The sequence below is a fragment of the Clarias gariepinus genome, chromosome 14 (assembly GCF_024256425.1).
Source record: "Clarias gariepinus isolate MV-2021 ecotype Netherlands chromosome 14, CGAR_prim_01v2, whole genome shotgun sequence".
Classification (NCBI taxonomy): domain Eukaryota; kingdom Metazoa; phylum Chordata; class Actinopteri; order Siluriformes; family Clariidae; genus Clarias; species Clarias gariepinus.
This window is the reverse complement of record NC_071113.1, coordinates 22,681,892-22,703,406: the sequence shown is the minus strand read 5'-3', so window position 1 is coordinate 22,703,406 and position 21,515 is coordinate 22,681,892. Positions and strand designations below refer to the sequence as shown.

General features: G+C 37.9%; 1 protein-coding gene across 1 annotated transcript; it reads left to right on the top strand.

Moving 5' to 3' along the window:
- The first annotated feature begins 1,757 nt into the window (after positions 1–1,757).
- ldb3b (LIM domain binding 3b) lies at positions 1,758–20,028 on the top strand. The gene is made up of 9 exons (XM_053510916.1): positions 1,758–1,976; positions 6,972–7,123; positions 9,962–10,037; positions 11,841–11,863; positions 15,527–15,727; positions 16,367–16,399; positions 17,663–17,829; positions 19,370–19,406; positions 19,520–20,028. The coding sequence occupies exons 1-9, from the start codon at positions 1,881–1,883 to the stop codon at positions 19,614–19,616; spliced, it is 882 nt and encodes a 293-aa protein (XP_053366891.1). The 5' UTR covers positions 1,758–1,880; the 3' UTR covers positions 19,617–20,028.
- Positions 20,029–21,515: the final 1,487 nt, after the last annotated feature.

Below are 21,515 nucleotides of genomic sequence, written 5' to 3'. Positions count from 1 at the left end.
TTTATACAGCAATTTCATCACATAAAAAAAATCTCATTATCTTGTCATTATTAAAAAAAAAAATAGAGAATGATATTAATATGTTTTGTCTGAATACTTTTGCCAACCACTTTAGTGTTTGAGTGGAAATGCACCATGGTCATCTTGCACAGAAACTCTTACACAGATGTTCTGCTCCACACTCAAGTATGATTGCTGTGTTTCCACAACAGGAGAACCCACAACAGTGCTCACTTAGACAAAACATTAGACAACGCTGTATATGCAAAAGCATTTGCTTGATTAATTGGTTCAGCTTTAATAATAGATATTAACATATGCTAATATGGACAATATGTTCATGGTGTTCGCTGTGAAATTATTTTCTGAGTAACATCTTTCTTGTTCTTCTTCTGGCTGCTTCCACTAAGAGGGTGCCACAGCAGCCTAATGCAGTCAGAACATTTAACTTGTCTTTCCTGACGTAACCCTCCCAATTTTATTGGGGCCTGAGACCAATACCACTGATGTCTTGCATCCAGTGACGAGGAATCACACCTAGGACTTTGACATGCCAGGTAAGCAGCCTCCACAGCAATACCCCCACAGTTAGCACAAGGTAACAAATAAACAACAGTTGCTTAGTGCTTCTTAGGTTGTCTTTGCATCCTATAAAACTGGTTAATTCCAGTAATTCTAGTACAAATAAATTTTAGATTAAACACACTACTGATTGGACTTACAGATTGTAAGGACAGTGGGACTACCACTATACCACTAACTGCTTTTACTAGTCATTAATTTAAATACTAAAAAGTATGCCTTAGGAACTAAACCCTTTCCATGTGTACATTTTCTTCACATGTTAGCACTGTGACGGCTTTTGGTGCTTCATCATCTTGGGTGAATTGTCATAGAATTGGCTTGTGAATGTCTTGCCCTGGATTCCCTAAACCGGTCATTGATGCCTGCATAGAATAAACTACTCAAGGAGGAACATCTAATGTATCTCTACATTTGTGTTTAAGAAACGAAACCAACCAGAGGTGTCAGTTAATTACAACTGTCTTATAACATGCATGCAAGACTGACTCAGTGAACTAATGTGCAAAGCAGTGTGTCTGTTTACATGAATTGATTAATGGACTTTTAACACTCAACTCTACACTTCAATCTACAACATGTAATCCTGAGAGCCACAGCAGAGTGTGGAGCCTTAGGAGGGGAATAATTTGACACTGTAAAAAAAATTTCAGGTACAGTATAACTAGAATCGGAACCATTTGCAGGCAGGTAGTGTCCTTGCCAACACACCCGATTTCACTTCGATCTACAAATGGCTTTTGCTTGTTTATAAGTTTCGTCTCACCACTCTGGGGTGCACTTTGCCCAGTGAATGGCCACAGGGACAGAGCAAGAAAAAAAAAAAGTGTTGGCCTAAGAAGAGGCTAAATTCGCCCTGTGAATCATATCGGCTTGGTATCTCAGGGTGTCCCCTTACACACCAAATATGGACCCTGAGGACTTAAGTGCTATCGCTTTTTGCAGTGGATGGCTATTCTTAGGCTGTCTGTCCAGGCCATTCGTGCAGGCAAGATCTCTGCTCTTTCTGTTTTTCAACTGTTTTTTTTTTCCACATATTTTGATAATAGTCAGGAGTTAAAGTCTGGTTATGCTCTACTTTAGGAGCTCTGGGTTATGGTGTCCTGTCTGTACAGGTATTTGTTGACTAGCTGTGTGTTTGCCCACTCATTCCTGCATTGTTATTGTGTTGTAGAGGCTCCTCGGCGTCCCTGCCCGTCCCCGGGTGTTCGTCCTGACTGCAGGGTGAAGAGCTAACAAGGAAAGAAATAGGAGCTATTTGTCCTAAGGCAAGGCTTTCCATTTAAACTCTCCCCAAAATGAGCAATTACACAATAACTCTGGCTGGACCTGCACCATGGGGCTTCAGACTGCAGGGAGGCAAAGACTTCAACATGCCCCTTACAATCTCAAGGGTAAGACCAGCATTTTTCAAATATGTTAAATACAAAAAAAAGATGTTTAAATTTAATTATTTTCGTACTTCCTTGTAATTGGCACAATAAATTTAAAAAAAAAAAGAAGGAGCAAACCACTTTTAAGTGTAAAAAATTTGATTGCATAGTGTTGGAGTGCAGTTGTTATGTCTTACTGACAGTTCAACCTGACTGCATGAATCCAGCATTGGTAGTCTATGAATATGGAGTATTCAGTGTCTAAGGGGAAAATTGAAGCTTTGATATGAACCTTTTAGCAAATACTGTATTTGATTTAAGCTTATGTTATCTTTTAGGGCCTTGTCTGGCCGAATTACATATGCTGTGTTCAACTGCCAGATGTCATTTGCTTACAGAAAATCGCCATACTCATCACATAAAGCTTTGTGTGATGCCGTTTGACAGTAATTTGAGCAGCACAAACAAAATATTGCCTCTACAATCGAATAACTGAGTCTCAGGCCATGCTTAGGTTAGTTAAATGAAAGTATATTTTCTCTCTGATGCTCTGAAAGCTTTCTGTAAATTAATGCTATGTTACACAGAAAGATGTTTCAGACATTTCAGTTAATCACACATGACAGGCCTTGTTTTAGCTCAGGGCTGGTAACTGCTAAAATAGCTGCCATTTTCCAGGAAATCAGATACTGGGAGTAATAGAGAAGACTTTTTAGCATGCTGTGTTTTGTAGTTAATGAGGCCCATATGGGGAAAAATAAAATATATGATGAAAGTGCAATTTATGTTGATGTAATTGCTTTGCATGCCAGTGTGACAAGGACATACAGTAAGTACAGTAAGAAATGTCGAACAGCATGCATGCTAAACAAAGTCACTTTACGTCACTCAATTCAGTGGTAACTGTGAGGTACAGTATATCTCCCATTGTCCTGGATTTACAGGCCTTATAGACCTGACAGCGTCATTACTGTTCTTTTTCTTTCAAAAGTGACTTGTGCACCCCTGTGGCTGGAGTTCCACTTTGGGTGAACTTAAAATGGAAACCTAGAGAGGAACCAGACTCAAAATGGAAACCATCCTCATCTGTGTGACACCGGAGAGTGCAATTATTAAAAAAAATCGCTTCTATGAATGTGGACTATTTTGTCAAAAGACTACAGCAATTGTGTAACCAGGAAAGCAGTTACAGTTGTAGTTGTTAGTGGCAAGTTATTTTCAGTCACCTAGCAAAACTGTTTAAATTTATTCCAGTCCAAAAGCTACCTTCATGGTTTCTAAGTAAAATCTTTGACTGTTTATATGGGGCCAGCCTCGGCAGCAGCAAGTGGTTTCCAAGTGATGAGAATTCCAACTAAAATTAAGGCGGGATGGATTATGCATGTCCAGAAAACAGAAGGGGTCAGGATCACTGGTGTCCCAGGAATAGTTTGGCAGAGAGATTGGGGGTGGGGCACAGACTATTACATATGCTCATTGTGCAGAGTCTCCAAGTAGGACTACCTGTGACTGCATAACTAAAAGGTAGAGCCAGAAGAATACACAGACATAAGCCACCCTCACCCAGAAATTAGCCAGCCAATCCATGGTCTACAAACCGCGGTGAAAACATTCAAACGTCCCATTTTACCGAAACACTTTGTGGTTGTAAATCCCTGCATGTGACACATGACTAAACAAATGTGTTTCCAGGATAGTCTTAAACACTGAGACTGTGTCTGTGTCCAGAACACTAATTGGAAGGCTATCCTATAATCTTTTTGAATGATTTTTGCCTGTACTTTCTGCTTTTATCTTTTTTTAATTAATATTAAAGATTTAATAGATATAATATATGAATTAAAAATAAGTATTCTGAAAAAATATAAGAAACTTGAGTTTAAAGTGAGAATTATGAGATTAAAGTCAGAATTCTGAAAAAAAATGTGCACAATTCCAACTTCTCCCGGTTGAAATTCTGACAAAAAAAATATGCCAGAATTCTGAAATTAAACCCAGAATTCCGATGGTGGAATTCTTTATGGTGGCCCTTATCCTATTCCATAAGAAGCTGTTGTAGGCATAACTTTACATTTTAAAGCTGTATTGATGCTAATCAGAGCTGAGCAAATGCTATTTTAGGAATTTTGGAGGTATGGAAATGCTGTTTAGATCCGTTTAGCTTCCACAACTGCCCTAATTATTTAGTTTGAACTGTAAGTCTAGGGATACATATTAACCTGCTTGATTGGCGAAATAGTGAAATGGACAAGCAGACAAGTACAGGCTATTTTAACCATTTTTTTTTTAATTATTTTTTAATCATTTGTATTTCTGACTTCCAAAACAAGATTTTATTTGGATTGTATATTTAACAGAGGTGTACATCAGTATTATGCACTACAGGACATGTTACTCACTCCAGATTCCACCAGGTGCACTACAGATGGGCTGAGGTTCTCACAACAAGCAGTTATTTCATGGTTAAACATAAAGAAAACAAGAGAAATACATGTGCTGGCCAGACTTAAATAACACTAAGGCTCAGTAACAGCATTGACCAGTGACTTTTAAACTGTTTGTTGAAGGTGCAAGCCTACCTCATCATATATATTTATTCATTTTCAGTACAGTATAATTTCGTGCAATTAATCAGCTTGCCATATGCTATAACATGAGGCTTGTTATCACTTTTAGTCTAGTCAGTTGAGGCAATGTTGGGGCAAACTAAGCATAGGACTGAGCATGCTCTTGGGGCTTTTACTTTTTTGATAGTCTAGACTAATAAATTCATTATTTTTCCAACCCTGAAAGTTCAACATGATGTATAGTTTGGGTTTTAACTATAATGTTGCCAAAGCTTGCACTTCACTGATTCTGATAAGTGTTCTCATGACATACAGATGATTGTACAAACAGCAGAACCTACTACCTGTTATTATAGAATAATGAAACCTGAGATTAGATTTTTTTGCATAATCCCAGATTTTATTTTTTTTTCCCTAACACTGATTCCATGTGTACAGATTCTATTTGTAAATGTCCTATTTGTCCTCTATGCAGGCACAAGTCTATATGATGTCATACAAATGCATGAACACTATTTCAGAGTTTGACATTGTTGTAATTTATTATATTTTTTCAGTTTTTAAAAAAACAATTACATACTTTATGCCTAAATATGAATAGGACACAGTTATTAGTGTGTACAGGACAATAATCTGGTGTTCCCGTCCAAACAGCTAAGGCAAGGCCAAATTAAGGAAACTATCCCCAATGCCACATTATCACCTGTGTGTTTTAATCACAACATTTATTTTTATTAAATTGAGGCCGGAATGATAATTTTAAGATATAAAACCTAACTTTAACTTTCACAGCACTGATATGAAAGTGTCTATATGAAATATCTTCTTAAATAATGCATCATGCATGATTAAACTTAATGTATGCAAAAGGCTTAAGGGTTTATTCTGAAAGTGTACTTAGTTTAGAAGCTGTAGTAAATCATAACATATATAGTTTAGTAACTGAGACAACAAAGGTTATGTACTAAAATATTTTTCACAAAAGTGTAATTTAAACATTGTGTAAACAGCAACACCCTCATATATAAAGTATGCATTGGACAAAAGGTGCAGCTGACATTTTCCGTTTGACACCCTAAACATTAAGGAATTACTTTAGCAATATACATTTATGGCAAAAAAAAAAAAAAAAAAAAACTTAGATAGATGGTAAATGCAAAATGTATCACAGTGTTTATTACAAAATGTTCTTAATCTGATATAGTGCACATCTGAAGAGGATTCATACTAATAAGCCAGGGACTGTCCAGCATTGGCTTTTACGCCAAGAGGGCTATTTATGTATAATGCTGCAGACACTATGGAGGAATTTTGGACACATTCCACATTTTGCACCTGTGCCCTTTGAAAACTAAAATAGAGTTTCATGCACTAAGGCTTTATCCCATTGTTTAATAATCCTGAACATTGGAGACTGATGTACACCATTTCATGAAGTCTGTCACTTTTAGCACAGCATTCTTTTTAAAAAGTGCTGAAGCTCTCTATGATTCTATTTAAGTCACTTAAATCTTGAGTGCCAAACCTTCCTGTAATTTATTTATTGCATAACATCTGCTAATTGGGTGAAAGACACAATATCTCTTCCTTCTCTTATAGGGTGGCATTTTATTTGTCCTAACTGGTTAACTAGTTAACTTTGTCTGAATTTATGGATTTATTTTCGCCTGCTTTTTTATTATTATGTGAGGTTGCGTTTAACTAAATTTCCATTTCAATACAAATTTGAGTCATTTGTGTATAGACTGTAGTAAATAAGAAGTCAACTCAGACTGGATTCATATTAGGAAGTCTGCTTATACTGCTTATAACAGTGAGGAGCTTTCCTAGGAAGCTAATGTGTTGTACTTACCTAAGTGCTTTTAAAAAATGCATTCATCTCCAGCTTCATAAGTAGGGCGCAACATGTTAATTCAGGCTGTTTGTAGTAAATTGTATGTTTTGTACGAAAAATTTAAATACATATGATAAGAAAGTGTATCTTGATCAGGAAATCTTTAATCAAAGTGTTTGGTATTTGCTGGCAACTGAGCTACCTCGGGGTGTGTGCTGAGTAGCAGCAGCAGGTGGGAGAATAGGGGAGCACTGTGCAGGCTCAAGTGGAAGAAGGTGTGTGCCCCCAGCAGCACTGTTTATTTTTAACATTTTAATGAGCTGCCTGTAAGCCAAGCTACAACCTCACAGCAGGATAGTGTTTCGCTCTCTGTTTGATAATGAACATTTAACAACGATTACAGCAGGTATGTAAGAAATTCCAAACCTTTTATCATGATAAACAGTTAATTAGATTTTTTTTTTTTTAATCACACAGTAATTCAAATTGACACTCAGTGTAGTGATGAATGTGAAATAGATATAAAATGGAAGTTAAACGAAGAAATGCCCCCTTGCCCACAGACTCTATTGGAAATAGTGTCAAATTCCTTTTTTAATTTGTGCTTGTCTTCAGATCACACCGGGCAGCAAGGCAGCCAATGGAAACCTGGCCCAAGGTGACATCATCACAGCCATCGATGGGGTCAGCACTGAAGGCATGACCCACCTGGAGGCCCAGAACAAGATCAAATTAGCCACTACCAAGCTAAGCCTCAGCATGCAAAAGTAAATATTAAAACACACACACGCACGCACACACATACACACACACACAGTATATATACAGTACCTTGCTGACCCCCTTTTTATATTATAGACGTTCAACAGGGACACCAGTAATCCATCATATCCACCTTTATTCTGATTACTTTGTTCTGCTGAATGGATCCAATAAAAAACCTCCAATCTCCGGAATAAACAAAAACACAGTTGACCTGGCGCGTTGCAGAAATGAAAAAGCACACATGCTTCCTGTCAGTTCAATGTAATTTTCCTAAATGCAGCTTTTTAATCAGAGTTGCGACACACAGTCTGTTACCACAAATGAAGATTAAGCATAACAAAGTAACAGCCCGAACTGAAGTAAAAAGCAATGCTTGTTTATATAACACTGATAATGACTATTAAAAAGGCAATGTTTTTGCGTATTCCTTAGTGATAAAAATTGTATCAAGTCAGCGTTTTCTTCAACAGAAACGGGGAGGGATGTCAAACCATCTGTAGTATTTAAGTAGTAGTTAGTAGCTTTCATTAGTCATGTATTACTCTCCAATAAATCCCCTTCTGCACCCACTGCCTCCCTTTACCTGTCTGGTTCTGAGGAGGTTCTTAACCTGGAAACATTATAATGGACCTTTAGAACATGAGCCCTCATTGACAGAGCCCAGACAGGCCTGGAAGCATTTTCATAAATGTAATGTCTTCACATTAAACCATGAAGAATCCTAACAGACATTTTAATGATGCAAGCGTAAGTTTATTACATTTTGGCAAGCCAACTAGGGACAATGTTGTCCCAAGGCGTTTCAGGGGTTTTATAGTAAGATATTCATTTTAAAAAGCCTTGTCCAGTCCTCACAAATCCGAATCTTGGGTTTCTTTATTTTCTATGACTAAGGCATTACAGGACGAGATTGATAGATTAGAGCTTTTAGTTTTTTTCTTTTTCAATGTTTAACCCCTTGATGAGGAGTTACAGCAAATGCAAAATATTTTACCATACAATATTACATAATGAGGCGTCACAGTGGCCCAGTGCTTCAAGTCCCACCTACAAGTCTGTGTGTGAAGTATGTACTCTGCTTTCCTCTCACAGACCAAGAACATGCAGAGTAGGTTTATTGATGTTTCCTGATTAGCCTTAGATTAACCATGATGCTCCTGACCTACCCACTTTGTTCACAATAGCAACAATCACAATAGCTACACTCCATTCTCAGGGCTACACTCAGGAACAACACCTGAAAGGAAATCTATAAAAAAGCAATCACTGCACGACAGACTTCATTCTTTGTTAAAGAATTCAAGTAGACTGTGAGCTGTGAACCTGTTATCCATGAAATTGCCTGTTTTTGTCACAGACTATTCAAGTGTAAATCTTTACTCTGGGTACAATAAAGGTGATGTTTTTGTGTGGGTTTTCAAGGTTACATAGCAGAGAATTGTACCGTTCTTGTTCGACTTATTATATGGATGTGTATGACTACGAGCAGTCATTACCTAGGGTATATCCTCATTTTTAAATAGACAGATGATTTTTTATTTTTTTATTTTTTGCAGAGAAAATTGGTCAACTGGGATACGTCAGTAAAATATACCATATATTATTTGCAGGAGAATTTCAGGTTCTTAATTCTACAGTTCTATAAAAAGCTTGATCCTTTTTTAAATAATAGACTCTAGTTCTAGGTCGAAGAAGTCGACATTGTCAGTGCTGTTGTAATAGTCATATATAAAGCTGTAAACATGCTTTTTTTTTTTAAAGGGAGAAAATTTCAGTTATAATATTGTAGCGTTTTTACGCCGGAAAGGATGGTGGAGAGACGAGTGAGCTTCCTGGCTGCCCAATGCAAATGGCTGGGAGGACTTTATTGAGCACCAACACAAAACAGCACATTCCACAGTCACTAAAACAGACATACACACACACACACAACCTGGCCGAAGCCACTACCCCAAACACCTTTCCCCAACACGGTGAACACATAACAATCCCTCCCGCAAAGCATGATGGTTGTTACTCAAAACCCCACCCACGCCACAATATTAAAATATTTGCAGTTTTTTGGTAACATTGCCTTTTTTTTCCATTATTATCTTTAAGGAAGAAAAAATTGAAATTATCATTTTAATCACAAATGATACCAGGAAATAACTTGTGTCATGGTGTTCCACAATGTTAAAATGTAACAGTAAATGGATAAATGGTATACTGTGTTTTCCCATATTTCATTAGTTCTTATGTAATTTACATACATCTCAGTGCGCCTCCAAAGCTTATCTGTTAATGCCCCAGCTAAAATATTCCTCAGATGGTAGGTATGTATTCTTTGATAACTCAAACACCCTTTACCCCCCCCCCCCTTCTAAACTACATCCCAGAGAACAACAGAGCGAAGCAACAAATAAGGGGAGAATATTTTCTTATATGAGGCCGCAATATGGGGAAAAAATAAGAATATTAATATTTCACAAAAATGGAAAAAGGACAAAAAACATGGAATGTTTAATTTTTACTTTTTATTTGTTTGTACACTAGGAAGGTTCCAGGTTCAAACCCCAGCATCACCAAGTGTCCACTGTTGGGCCCGTGAGAAAGGCCCTTAAATGTAGAAATGTAAAGACCCTAAAGATATCTGAATTTCTAAAAGTGACAAAAAAAAGTGAATTTTGCGTAATGGGTCCCATTGAATAAATTCTAAAGCATTAAAAGCTTTAGCAAAGTGATGTCATACAAAAGGAGAAAAAACACTCATACCATCCAATAACAGCTCACCCTCTTGTGTTTTCCAACATAAAACACATTTTCTTAAATTACCTATTTAATTGTTTTGGTTCTATCAGGTCAAGACGTCCAGCCCCTGTTCCTACAGCTACACCAAGAATGGACTCACCCATGCCAGTTATTCCTCACCAGAAGGTACATGCACAAAGCAAAAATTCACGGGGCAATGAAAGAACAGGGTTTGACATGATTTTTCCCCTTTTCCCCAACATTGTGTTTAAGGTGCCATCCTTTACCATCTTCTTTTAAAAAAATCTAGTGATTAAAATGAAAAGCTGCAATATGTTTTTAAATCGAATCTATCTATCTATCTATCTATCTATCTATCTATCTATCTATCTATCTATCTATCTATCCATCTATCTATCTATCTATCTATCTAAAAAAAACACCCTATTGGAAATCTCTGCGCATAACAAGCACTTATGTATTGGCTCCAAAGCCAAAGAAAAATGTGTTGTAATGTGTTAAACACCTGTCTCTGTGAAGGTTTATCCTGACTATGGGGTAAAAATAACCCTCAACCAAAGGTGTAGCTGTCGCGTCGGCCTGTACTTTGCAGTGGTACACAGCATGGTGCCTTTGATGGAATGCCATTCCAGGGGTAGTTAAAGTTACAAGGCTCAAGGCAACTGGTTATATTATTTACCTAACCAACACCCCTGGCCTTAATTAACCTCATTACATCTGATAATATTTAAATAGCAGAGCACTGGGGAGGTTTTTGGGTGACCTTATCGAAAAGCAATACTCAAAACATTCTATTAATTGCTTTGGAACATTGTAAGTGATCTCACATTCACGTTTTTCCCTACTCAGTCCTCTTCTTTTCCCTTATAAATAAAGTTTAAACAGGTTCTAGTGGGTAGGTTTCTTCACCCACAAACTCTGTCTCTCAAGTGGATCTGCTTTTGTAATGGGATGCTATAAATGCAGATGTGTGTTTGGTGAAACTTTAGCTAGTAAAACCCTCACAACCACAGAAGCATACCTCCATCCATTTTTAGATACAGTGTCTCTCTCCTTTGTAATTAGTGCAAAGGTTTTTTCTAATTTTGGACAGTCCCAGGACATGAGGGCACATTTTGTATTGTTTCCCAGGCCTGGCACAAAGGTAAGCCCTGTGCCACGAGGGATGTTCTTGTCATGAATTAATAGAGGTCTGACCTACCAACAAGTTTTTTTTAATGAACCCAGAATATATCAGGTCCCATAACAGTGTACCCTAAATAACTACACTTATCCTGTCATGGACTGATTTTATTTGCAGGGCACAAGACTAGAAATCTTTTAGCAATATTCCATACCATTTTACACAGCATTTTTAAATCTCAGGTGTATTTTTGTACACTAACTCATGGTTAATGTGTGACGCAATCAGGACTATTTAAAGGCCAGATAATCTTGCACTTAATACAGTACTGATGGAAAATAAATTCACTGGACATTTTCTTTTCTTTTACACTCAGTGTTTGATTTTTTTGTGGTCGAGATCTTACATATGATTTTATATGAACTTGTAAATGTATGTAAACCTGGCTTGTTTTTAGTAGATGGCTTAGATCTTAGTGTTCCTGTTCTCTGGCTGTGTTGCAGGAACAGGAACGTCTGTTGCAGTCAATCATTTTGTATCCACTAGCAAACTGGAATGTCACTCATATGAGACACGTACACCAATAATAACCAATATCTTCATCATGTGACGTAGGAAAGGGGTATTTGAATATGTTTGGGTTGGCATGCGTGGTCAGATTACTGTTAAGCTAGTTCCTGGAAACAGGGGGAAAAAAAGATGCAAATACCATTTGCTTGGCTCTTTGTTAACTTGTTTTTCTCCAGACAACATTCTGTCCTGTTATGTGAACTTACTGTTGATTTAAACCTCATTCCGATTTCTCTTTTTCTGTCTGTGTGTTTCATTTTTACATGTTCCTCCAGGTTATTGCCAACACAGCTGCCACGTCAGTAAATTTCTTAAGTGCAAAAACTTGAGTGTGTGTGTTTGAGAGAATGTTTGAGTATTCACAAGCATGTTTTTGAACATTTTAATTGCAAGTTGCAACTTGTGACTTATTTTAATCAGAAATAACAAGATTAGTCTTCTATAAAAACTCTAAACACTGGACAGAAACTATTAGATTTTAATACCTGACTATTTGAGTATATAAAGTAATATAAAAATATTGTTGAATCATGGTGGTGTGGAAAAATCCATTGGATGTTGCTAGAAAACAGATTTTTTAAAATGGGTTTTGGCCCGAAACGGTTTTCCCCACCAACCCAGCTATAATATGCTTCCACCCTAATGTTAAGATACTGTACGTATATTCATAAGTTTTAATTTATGATCATGTTAATTAAAGAGCTGATTTAACAAACACATTGGTAAAAAAACATTCAATCTGTCTAATCGTACTGAAAACTCTACTAGCTCCTAGTTGAATGCTGCATGTTAATCAAGTTACTGGGTAGTTAAGAGTCTACTTTTACAGTTTTTCTCAGTTGCTTTGGTGCGTTTCTCACAACAGAATTGATCTCTGCACCACTACTAAGGCTCTTCTCAAAACAATTAGTACAAACTGCAAAACATGGTGGATAACTTGCAAAAGTGAGTCACTTCATCAAAAAGAAAAGTCAGTTGCTCAAAATAAGTAGTCAATGCTTCAAAAGCAAGTCCCTTAATCAAAACAGATAATATATTCATCAAAAGCAAGTACTTATATCAATCAAAGTGTCAGGGCTGTCACAATTACAAGTCATTACACCAGCACCTTTGGTCACAAAATCAAATGGTTTGAACATGTTCTCATTGTGACGGATTTCTTTGTAGGTGCTTCCCAATGACATGTCAAGTCTGGACAGCATGCATGGCATGTTGAAAACCATAAATTGTAAAGGAAAATCAAGACACTTCTTATGCACTCTTGATAATATTTAATTGAAACTGTTCACAGCATTGTGCAACTGGGGAAATACAGTAAATTGAACATTTTACAGCAAACATAAACTCTCTTAGACAGTAAACCTTACTGCAGTAGTTATGAAACCAAGAAAATAATTGAAAAACAGACAATGCTGCATATCAATCATTGATATCTAGACGCTCCCGTCTCTCTGCCCACATATTTGCATCAACATCACAGCGAATGTCAGCTCTAACGATGCATCGGGGAAAGTATCTTCTGGAGTGTCGAATCCACCCTCTGCAGGACTCTGCTGTGATGTCATCACAAGTTGCATCCATAGCTGCTAGCAGGGTCATTTGGGTATGTGGATGCCTGTCATATACCTTCCACCTCCAGGAAGAGAAAAACTCCTCAATTGGATTTAGGAATGGAGTGTAAGGAGGAAGAAACTCCATAAGCATCCTGTCGTGTGCTGCAAACCACTGCCTGACTACAGCAGAGTGATGGAAGCTAACATTATCCCAAACCACTACATACATTGTCCGATTGTCACCAGGATCCCTTTCATTTTGTGGGATTAGGTCCCTATAAAGAGCGTCCAGAAAAGCCAACAGGTGTTGTGTATTGTATGCACCAATACGAGGAATATGGGTGTGAACGCCATTTTCTGAGATTGCTGCACACATTGTAATATTTCCAATGGTGGCTCTTTCTCCAATGTGATTTCGTCCACGCCGTCTGCCTTTTGCGAGATTGAATCCCGCTTCGTCAAGATATACAAACGTGTGCAGGGGTTCCCTGGCCTCCAATTCCAGGATACGCTATACAAAGGATGAGAATAAAAAAGTCTGTAATGGTGCATTTGGTACAACAGATTGTACAGGTTGAATTGTAAATAGGATTACAGTAACATGCATAAATGTAAGTGCAGTACATGGCCTAAACTTTTACAGTAAACAGAGGTACATATGCAAACATGTTTTACCTGTACATACTGGTGACGGAGCTCCTTCACTCGATCACTGTTCCGTTCAAATGGTACTTAGCACAATTGCTTCATGGACATTTCATTCCGTCTGAGGACTCTGTCTATGGTGGAAATTGATATTGACTGAATATTTCCGAAGATGGTGTCATCCTCTACGACAGTTCTTTGTATTTCTCTCAGTCTCAAAGCCTTGTTTGCAGCCACCATTGCACAAATGCTTTCCTCTTGCTGCGGAGTTAAAAGTGGACCTCTTCCACCTCTTCTAGGTTGTCTGGCAGTCCTTTTTGAGATGCAGATGAAAAAACACAAACATAAATAAACGCAACCATGCTTACAGTAATTGTTACAGGACTGTCATTCAAAACTCCTTTCTTTACAGCATTACTGTATTGTACCACAGCACACTATGCCACACCTGGGCCAAGTCTGCGCTTCAGTTACAGTACGTCTATATGTAAAGATCTATAAGGTCATGTCCTAATGCAAGTCTCCTGTATGACTATGAAAGTGCAGAGCAAATTAGTTTGTGCTGAATAACTACATTACAGTATGCTCACCTGTTTTCCCGACGAAATGTCTGAATAATAGAACTTACAGTAGTTCTCCCAACATTTGGCTGCACCCTTCGACCAGCCTCGGCCATTGTGAGGCCATGGTTTATCACATGATCCACAAGTGTTGCCCTGATTTCGTCAGGAACGTGTCTATGTGGTTGACTTCTTCTTACCCGGTTTTGTCCTCGTCCTCCACCGATCCTCACCCCTCTTCCACAAGGCTGACGTTCCATGTTCTGCAGTTTTGTAGATTCAGTATGCACCTCATGCCAATCCTGTCTGTTGGTTTACATTATATATATACTTGTAGAGTAGGGGATACTGTAACGCGATTCACCTGTGATTGGGTAGAAGAGGCTTTTCATTGGTTGCAAGTAAGAGTAACACACACCAATTTTCATTAGTGTGAGATAAGGTTCACCTGAGAAAAGTAATTCATGGAGATTTTCCTGGAAACTCCTTAAAAATAGGGTTTTCAAAATAGGTGTACAAATTGTTTGACAAGATGTTCAACAATTTTAAGTGCAATGACACAAGCAATGAAATAAAGACTATTAGTTGTGAGGACAATGACTATTCAGCCGGTACAAGTATAGATAATTGTGACATTCATGATGAAAGCAAGGAGATAGTGATGAATAGCAAGTCAAAAGTGACCATTCTTTAGATATTTATACTTTTTCAACTGCTTCATGTCCAAAGGACGAAATGAACATGAAACCGCCACAAGGTTGTGCCAAAACGACTACATGTTGTGGAGGTTGAACTAACTATTGTGCAAAGTTTAATTCTGTTGTGAGAAATGCACCAAAGCAACTGAGAAAAACTGTAAAGATGTATCATCTAAAAATATAGATTTTACCATGTGAAGGGTTTTCCCAGGCCATCGCACAAATATGTACCAAACACTCTGCTAGCATTGCTTGATTTTAGTAGGTATGTAGCACTTGTTTAATTTAACATCCTTCAAACTGGACTCATTAATTCCAGTCCTGGAGAGCCAGGGTTGAGCACTTGTTGGTGGTTTTCATGCTCAAAGACTCCTGATTGAACTCACCAGTTAATCAGCAGGTTCAGCAGTTGTGTTAAAGAATGCAAATCACCAAATTGCACCCTGACTGGACAACCTGTAATAATGTACTCAACACCAACCATTACTCACATGTTCTCTGACAGCCAGGAGTACGTTCCCAGCTTCAACCCAATTGCACTGAAGGACACGGCTCTGTCCACTCACAAGCCTATTGAAGTGAAGGGCCCAGGAGGCAAAGCCACAATCATCCATGCCCAGTACAACACTCCTATCAGCATGTACTCACAGGATGCCATCATGGATGCCATCGCCGGCCAGGCTCAGGCAAGGGGCAGCGATATGAGGCAAGTAGTGTTTTTAATCTATAATAGATATAGACACAATTTCCCCAAGAACTAATGTAAAAAAATTGCTTCTCAATTTTTGTGTTTTGTTGGCTCCGGCACTCTCTGACTGGTAGTAGTAGCCTTAATGAGGGAACGCACCAGTGATGGGTGGGATATGACTAAATTAGGGGTAAAAAGCAGGTTAACCGCCCCCCCCCCTGAAAAACTTTCAAGAATTTGGCACCGTACTGTATATAGCTTATTTATCATCTGATAATTTGTAAATTAGGGCCAGAAAATGTAGTTTAAGTAACTGAATCTGATTTACAGTTTGTTTAAGCCTAACTGTGTTGTCTATTTTAATCCTGAAAAACTCATATGTTTTCCTTTATATGTACACTAGGGGGTGTTAGTGGTTGTTTTCAGGTGTACATGCAAAATTAAAAGAGAGAAAAGAAAGTGGATTAGGCATGAGGCTCTCATGTGTGTCAACCTCATCTTTCGTCTTCCTCCCTTTCCTTTTTCACTTCATCAACAATAAACCACTCAACTTATCAACCACCCAACTTCACAATTTACTTCATCACTGTTCCACCTTTCTTGTTTTTTTGACCCCATATCGCTCCTCTCCATTCTGGCTCATCATGTGATAATCAGGGGTGAAGAGGCTGCTGCTGGATCTCCACTGGCGTGAGTAGTCACCCCACCTCATACACCTCACACCCCACTAAGTCACAGGTCACCTCATACACTCAGTGTTTTCTCATCCCAAGTGTACTTTCATCATTAAATAAAAATTAAAACCTATGGTACATATCATATATGTCAACCCTGCATATTATCTCCTAAGCAGGAAATGTAGTATAGGTTCAGTGTGTTCACGTCGCTGTTTGGACTATAAATACTAAGGAATGTTCTGAGTACATCTGATATAATGCAATGTGACATCTAATGTGTCATGATGTGCACTTTACACTCACAATGTGGGCTTTTGCAACAACTATCACATTTGTCAGGGGCATTTATTCTTAACAATTCTTTCATAAATTATGAAAACATTTATTTAAAAAAAAATTAAAGAATAATGTGCATAATTTATATGTATTTGTAAGTTGTATGTAAGGAATTTAAACTTTTTTCAGAGAAAAGTTGGTTTTATATATTTTCATGAGCCCATATTGGTCACCTGCAAAGCATTTTCCTGACACAGCTCATTTGCATTTTGTGGGTGCTACCATATTCCACAAAAGATAAAGCACACTGAGGGCCAGAAACACAAAATGACAACAAAAGGGTCAAAGAAAATGTTCGAAAGGTACAGTAAGAGCATATGAAATTGTCAAAATCAAGACAAATGATTAAATGATTCAACAAATAAATAAAAAAAGTAAATTAGGTGTGAATTAAGTAAGGTAAAAATGGCATGAAAACAGAGCAGAGAGAAATATTTACACTGTACACTCCAAATGCATCACAAAGAGAGACTGCTAGTTTTAAATTGTGTTAACTTGCTGGATCTATTGTTTTTAAAGTGTATCTTTTCTCAATTATGAAAAGCATTTCATAATTGATGGATTTGTTTTATTTTGTCTTAAACTAATGCAGAAAAATATAATTTTATTTCAACTGTATTCTTAGTACTTAGTTTTTACCCAACTAGCATGAGGAAATGTAATTTTCATGAATACCAAATTTCTTGTCTAAATGTTCCTGTAAGTAATTTACAGTTAATCCCTCTTGCATCAAGCTTGATAAACAAGGTCCAAAGTATGATAGCTATAATAGACTTTGGGGAGTTGGGGAGCACAAGGCAGCTGAAGATGCATTAACACAGAAATGTAAACCAGATCTTTGTTGTAACTCAATCCTGACTAAAATTGAAGTAACTCATTTGCCTTCGTACGTCAGATTTAATCTGTTTGCACTGTTTTCTCTTTGTCTTTGGGGAAACAGTTCACTCCTTGTCAAAGATCCTCTTGTGGACAGTGCCTCTCCAGTATATCAAGCTGTGATCAAGTCAGGGGAAAAGGAGAATGAGCTATCTGACTGGGCTCGCCGTGCTGCCAACCTGCAGTCCAAGTCTTTCCGTATCCTCGCGCACATCACAGGGACCGAATATTGTGAGTTCTGTCAAATTTCCCTTACAATATCTTACTGCTCAAACACATGCAGTGATGTTAACATTTATATACTATATTGCCAAAAGTATTCACTCACACATCCAAATTATTACATTAAGGTGTTCCAATCACTTCCATGGTTACAGGTGTATATCAAGTTCACTTCCTAATCAAGAACCTAGGCATGCAGATCACTTCTACAAACATCTGTGAAAGAACTCAGCTTGATACTGTGATAGGATGCCACATGTGCAATAAGTCCAGTCGTTAATTTCCTTGCTAATAAATATTCCACAGTCAACTATTTTCTAGTGATATTGTAACAAAGTGGAAGCGATTGGGAACGGCAGCAACTCAGCCACAGGGTGGGGTCAGCGGATGCTGAATCTATAGCTACAGACCTACAAAGAAAGCTTCATCACCAGGCCTTACATCACCAGGTACAAGACAAGGCATCGGATGCAGTGGAATGAGGCACGCCGACCACTAGACTGCAGAGTGGAGGCGTGTTTTCTGGAGTAATGAATCATGCTTCTCTGTTTGGCAATTCGATGGATGAGTCTGGGTTTGCCGGTTGCCAGAAAAATGGTACTTGTCTGACTGTCTGAAGGGAGGATTGTAATGTGGGGGTGTTTTTCAGGAGTTGGGCTCAGCCCCTTTAGTTCCAGTGAAAGGAGCTTTTAATGCTTCAGCATACCAAGACATTTTGGACACTTTCATGTTCCTAACTTTGTAGGAACAGTTTGGTGCTGGCCCTTTCCTTTTCCAACATCACTAGTGCACAATGCAAGGTCCATAAAGACATGGATGAGCTGACTGGCCTGCACAGAGTCCTGATCTCGAGCTGATAAAACACCTTTGGGATGAATTAGAGCAGAGGCTGCGAGCCAGGCCTTCTTTGTCCAATATCAGTGTTTGACCTTTTCCTATTTAAAACCATGTGGTGGTAAGGTTAAGAAAACTTTCATTTTGTATTTTCTTGTATTTTTCATACTTTTATTACAAATTTACAACTTTCATTTTAGAAAAAGACTTTAAGGGCTACAGTAAAAATTCCTACTGAACTATATTCATATATACACTTGGCAGCCTTCTCCAAAAATTAACAAATTATTTCAAGTTTCTCATCTGCCATCTTGAGAATGAGTGGTGACATTTAACGTGTGCATTGCAGTATGTTGTGATAAAGTCTTCCATCTTGTGGTTGGCCTTGTAAATGCAATCTATTGTGCAGTGAAATGTTCTTTGTCTGTCATCATGAAAATGAGTGTGTGGTACGGGATAAAATCATTATTATCTTATAAATTAGTGAGTATTAGGGGGATAAAACCATATTAGTATTTTGACCAATAGGATGATAAATATATGTGCCAAGTTTGGTCCAGATCCCTCAAAGCATGAAAGAGCCTATAAGGAACATACATACATAGCCATGCTGACCTTTATATAGATAGATAGACGGATAGTCTATATAGTCAGATAGTCATATTACATATGTTTACCCAGTCCAGGCTCATGTGTCTTCTTTCTTTGCTTACAGTGCAAGATCCAGATGAGGATGCTCTTAGGAAATCAAGGTACCTTACATTATTTGTTACTATCTGTATAATGTGCATGTCTCAGTTGAATTTTTATTTTAATATTTTTGGAAGTAACATTCTATGTTTATACTAAATTCAATTCTTTACAGGGAGAAGTTTGAATCAGAGGCAAAAGGCCCACGGTTTGCCAAACTGAAAAACTGGCACCACGGTCTGTCTGCACAGATCCTGAACGTTCAAGAGTAAAAACTTCCTAAAGCAGAGGGTCAGGGATTTTAAAGAAAAGCAATAACAAAGAGATGAAAAAAGGTGGAAGAGAAAAAAGATGGTGAAAGTGAAGAGTATTGTAGTGACTGCTTTGTGAGCTAACGCAATAGATTAATATTTAAAATAAAGTGCTCCCCTTGCTGCTATGTGGTTATATGTCATGTATGTTTTGTGTCTTCCTGCCAATACAATATTACATAATTTTTCTTTTTTTTCCTTTGGCTGTTTATTCTAAATTAAAATTAATTATTGATGTACAAACACAAAATCTTAGAATAACTTAAGTCTGTGTATACTGTGCATTGCACCACCATGTCCTACAAACATATTAATCGAAATGTACTGTTGTTAATGTGAATAAAACATTATTCTTTTATCCAAACCAACAAAATGTGCCTATGAGTCAGTGTTTTTATTTTTATTTTTTTTAATGGAAATAAACAAAATTTAGAATGTTCACAATGTACTGTATAAAGCAAACAAAAGGAAATGTGTAACATATTATCTATATGGTATTCAAGATGCACAATTCCTAGCTTAATGTTAAAATGTACACAAATCTGTGATATTGCATATGTTCACTTCTTGGTACAAAATGTCAGATTTTTGATGAGTCTTATCATTTCCACTGAAAGTCTACCGGACAGAAGGTTGTGAGTTTAAATCTGGGCATGACCAATCTGCCACTGCTTGGACCATGAGCAAGGCCCTTAACCCCTTAACTGCTTACTTATGTAAATGAGATAAATACAAAAAGCTTTGCTTAAGGTTGTCTGACGAATGCCATGCATGAAAATGTACTGTCGTGGCCAAAAGTTTTGAGAATGACACAAATATTAGTTTCACAAAGTTTACTGCTAAACTGCTTTTAGATAATCGTTTCAGTTTACATTTGGGCATTTAGCAGACGCTCTTATCCAGAGTGACTTACATTTTTATCTTATTACACATCTGAACAGTTGAGGGTTAAGGGCCTTGCTCAAGGGCCCAACAGTGGCAACTTGGTGGTTGTGGGGTTTGAACCTGGGATCTTCCGAACCGTAGTCCAATGACTTAACCACTGAGCTACCCCTGGCCCCAGGGGTAATGGGGTAATGTACTGAAATATAATTAAAAGCACTTCATACGTTTCAAGGGCTTTTATCAACAATTACATGACATTTATGCAAAGAGTCAGTATTTGCAGTGTTGGCCCTTTTTTTTCAGGACCTCTGCAATTGAACTGGGCATACTCTCAATCATCTTCTGGGCCAAATCCTGACTGATAGCAACCCATTCTTTTATAATCACTTCTTGGAGTTTGTCAGAATTAGTGGGTGTTTGTTTCTCCACCCGCCTCTTGAGGATTGACCACAAGTTCTCAGTGGGATTAAGATCTGGGGAGTTTCCAGGCCATGGACCCAAAATTTCAAAGTTTTGGTCCCAGAGCCACTTAGTTATCACTTTTGCCTTATCGCACGGTGCTCCATCGTGCTTGAAAATGAATTGTTCTTCACCAAACTGTTGTTGGATTGTTGGAAGAAGTTGCTGTTGGAGGGTGTTTTGGTACGATTCTTTATTCATGGCTGTGCTTTTGGGCAAAATTGTGACTGAACCCACTCCCTTGGTAGTGCTCACCTTTTCTTCTCTGGACAAGCCTTTTTTCAGATGCCCCAAACAGCAGTCCATTCACCATACTTTCTGCAGAAGATCAATCTGTCCCTGATTTTTTTTTTTTTTGGAAAGAAGTGGCTTCTTTGCGGCCCTTTTTGACACCAGGCCATCTTTCAAAAGTCTTCGCCTCACTGTGCGTGCAGATGCGCTCACACCTGCCTGCTGCCATTCCTGAGCAAGCTCTGCACTGGTGGCTCTCCGATCCCACAGCTGAATCCTCTTTAG

Excerpts from the sequence above, each read along its gene's own strand:
- ldb3b (XM_053510916.1), top strand. The coding sequence starts at position 1,881 with ATGAGCAATTACACAATAACTCTGGCTGGACCTGCACCATGGGGCTTC. Across the intron at positions 1,977-6,971 it reads TGCCCCTTACAATCTCAAGG|ATCACACCGGGCAGCAAGGC; the intron begins GTAAGACCAGCA and ends GCTTGTCTTCAG. Across the intron at positions 7,124-9,961 it reads CTAAGCCTCAGCATGCAAAA|GTCAAGACGTCCAGCCCCTG; the intron begins GTAAATATTAAA and ends TGGTTCTATCAG.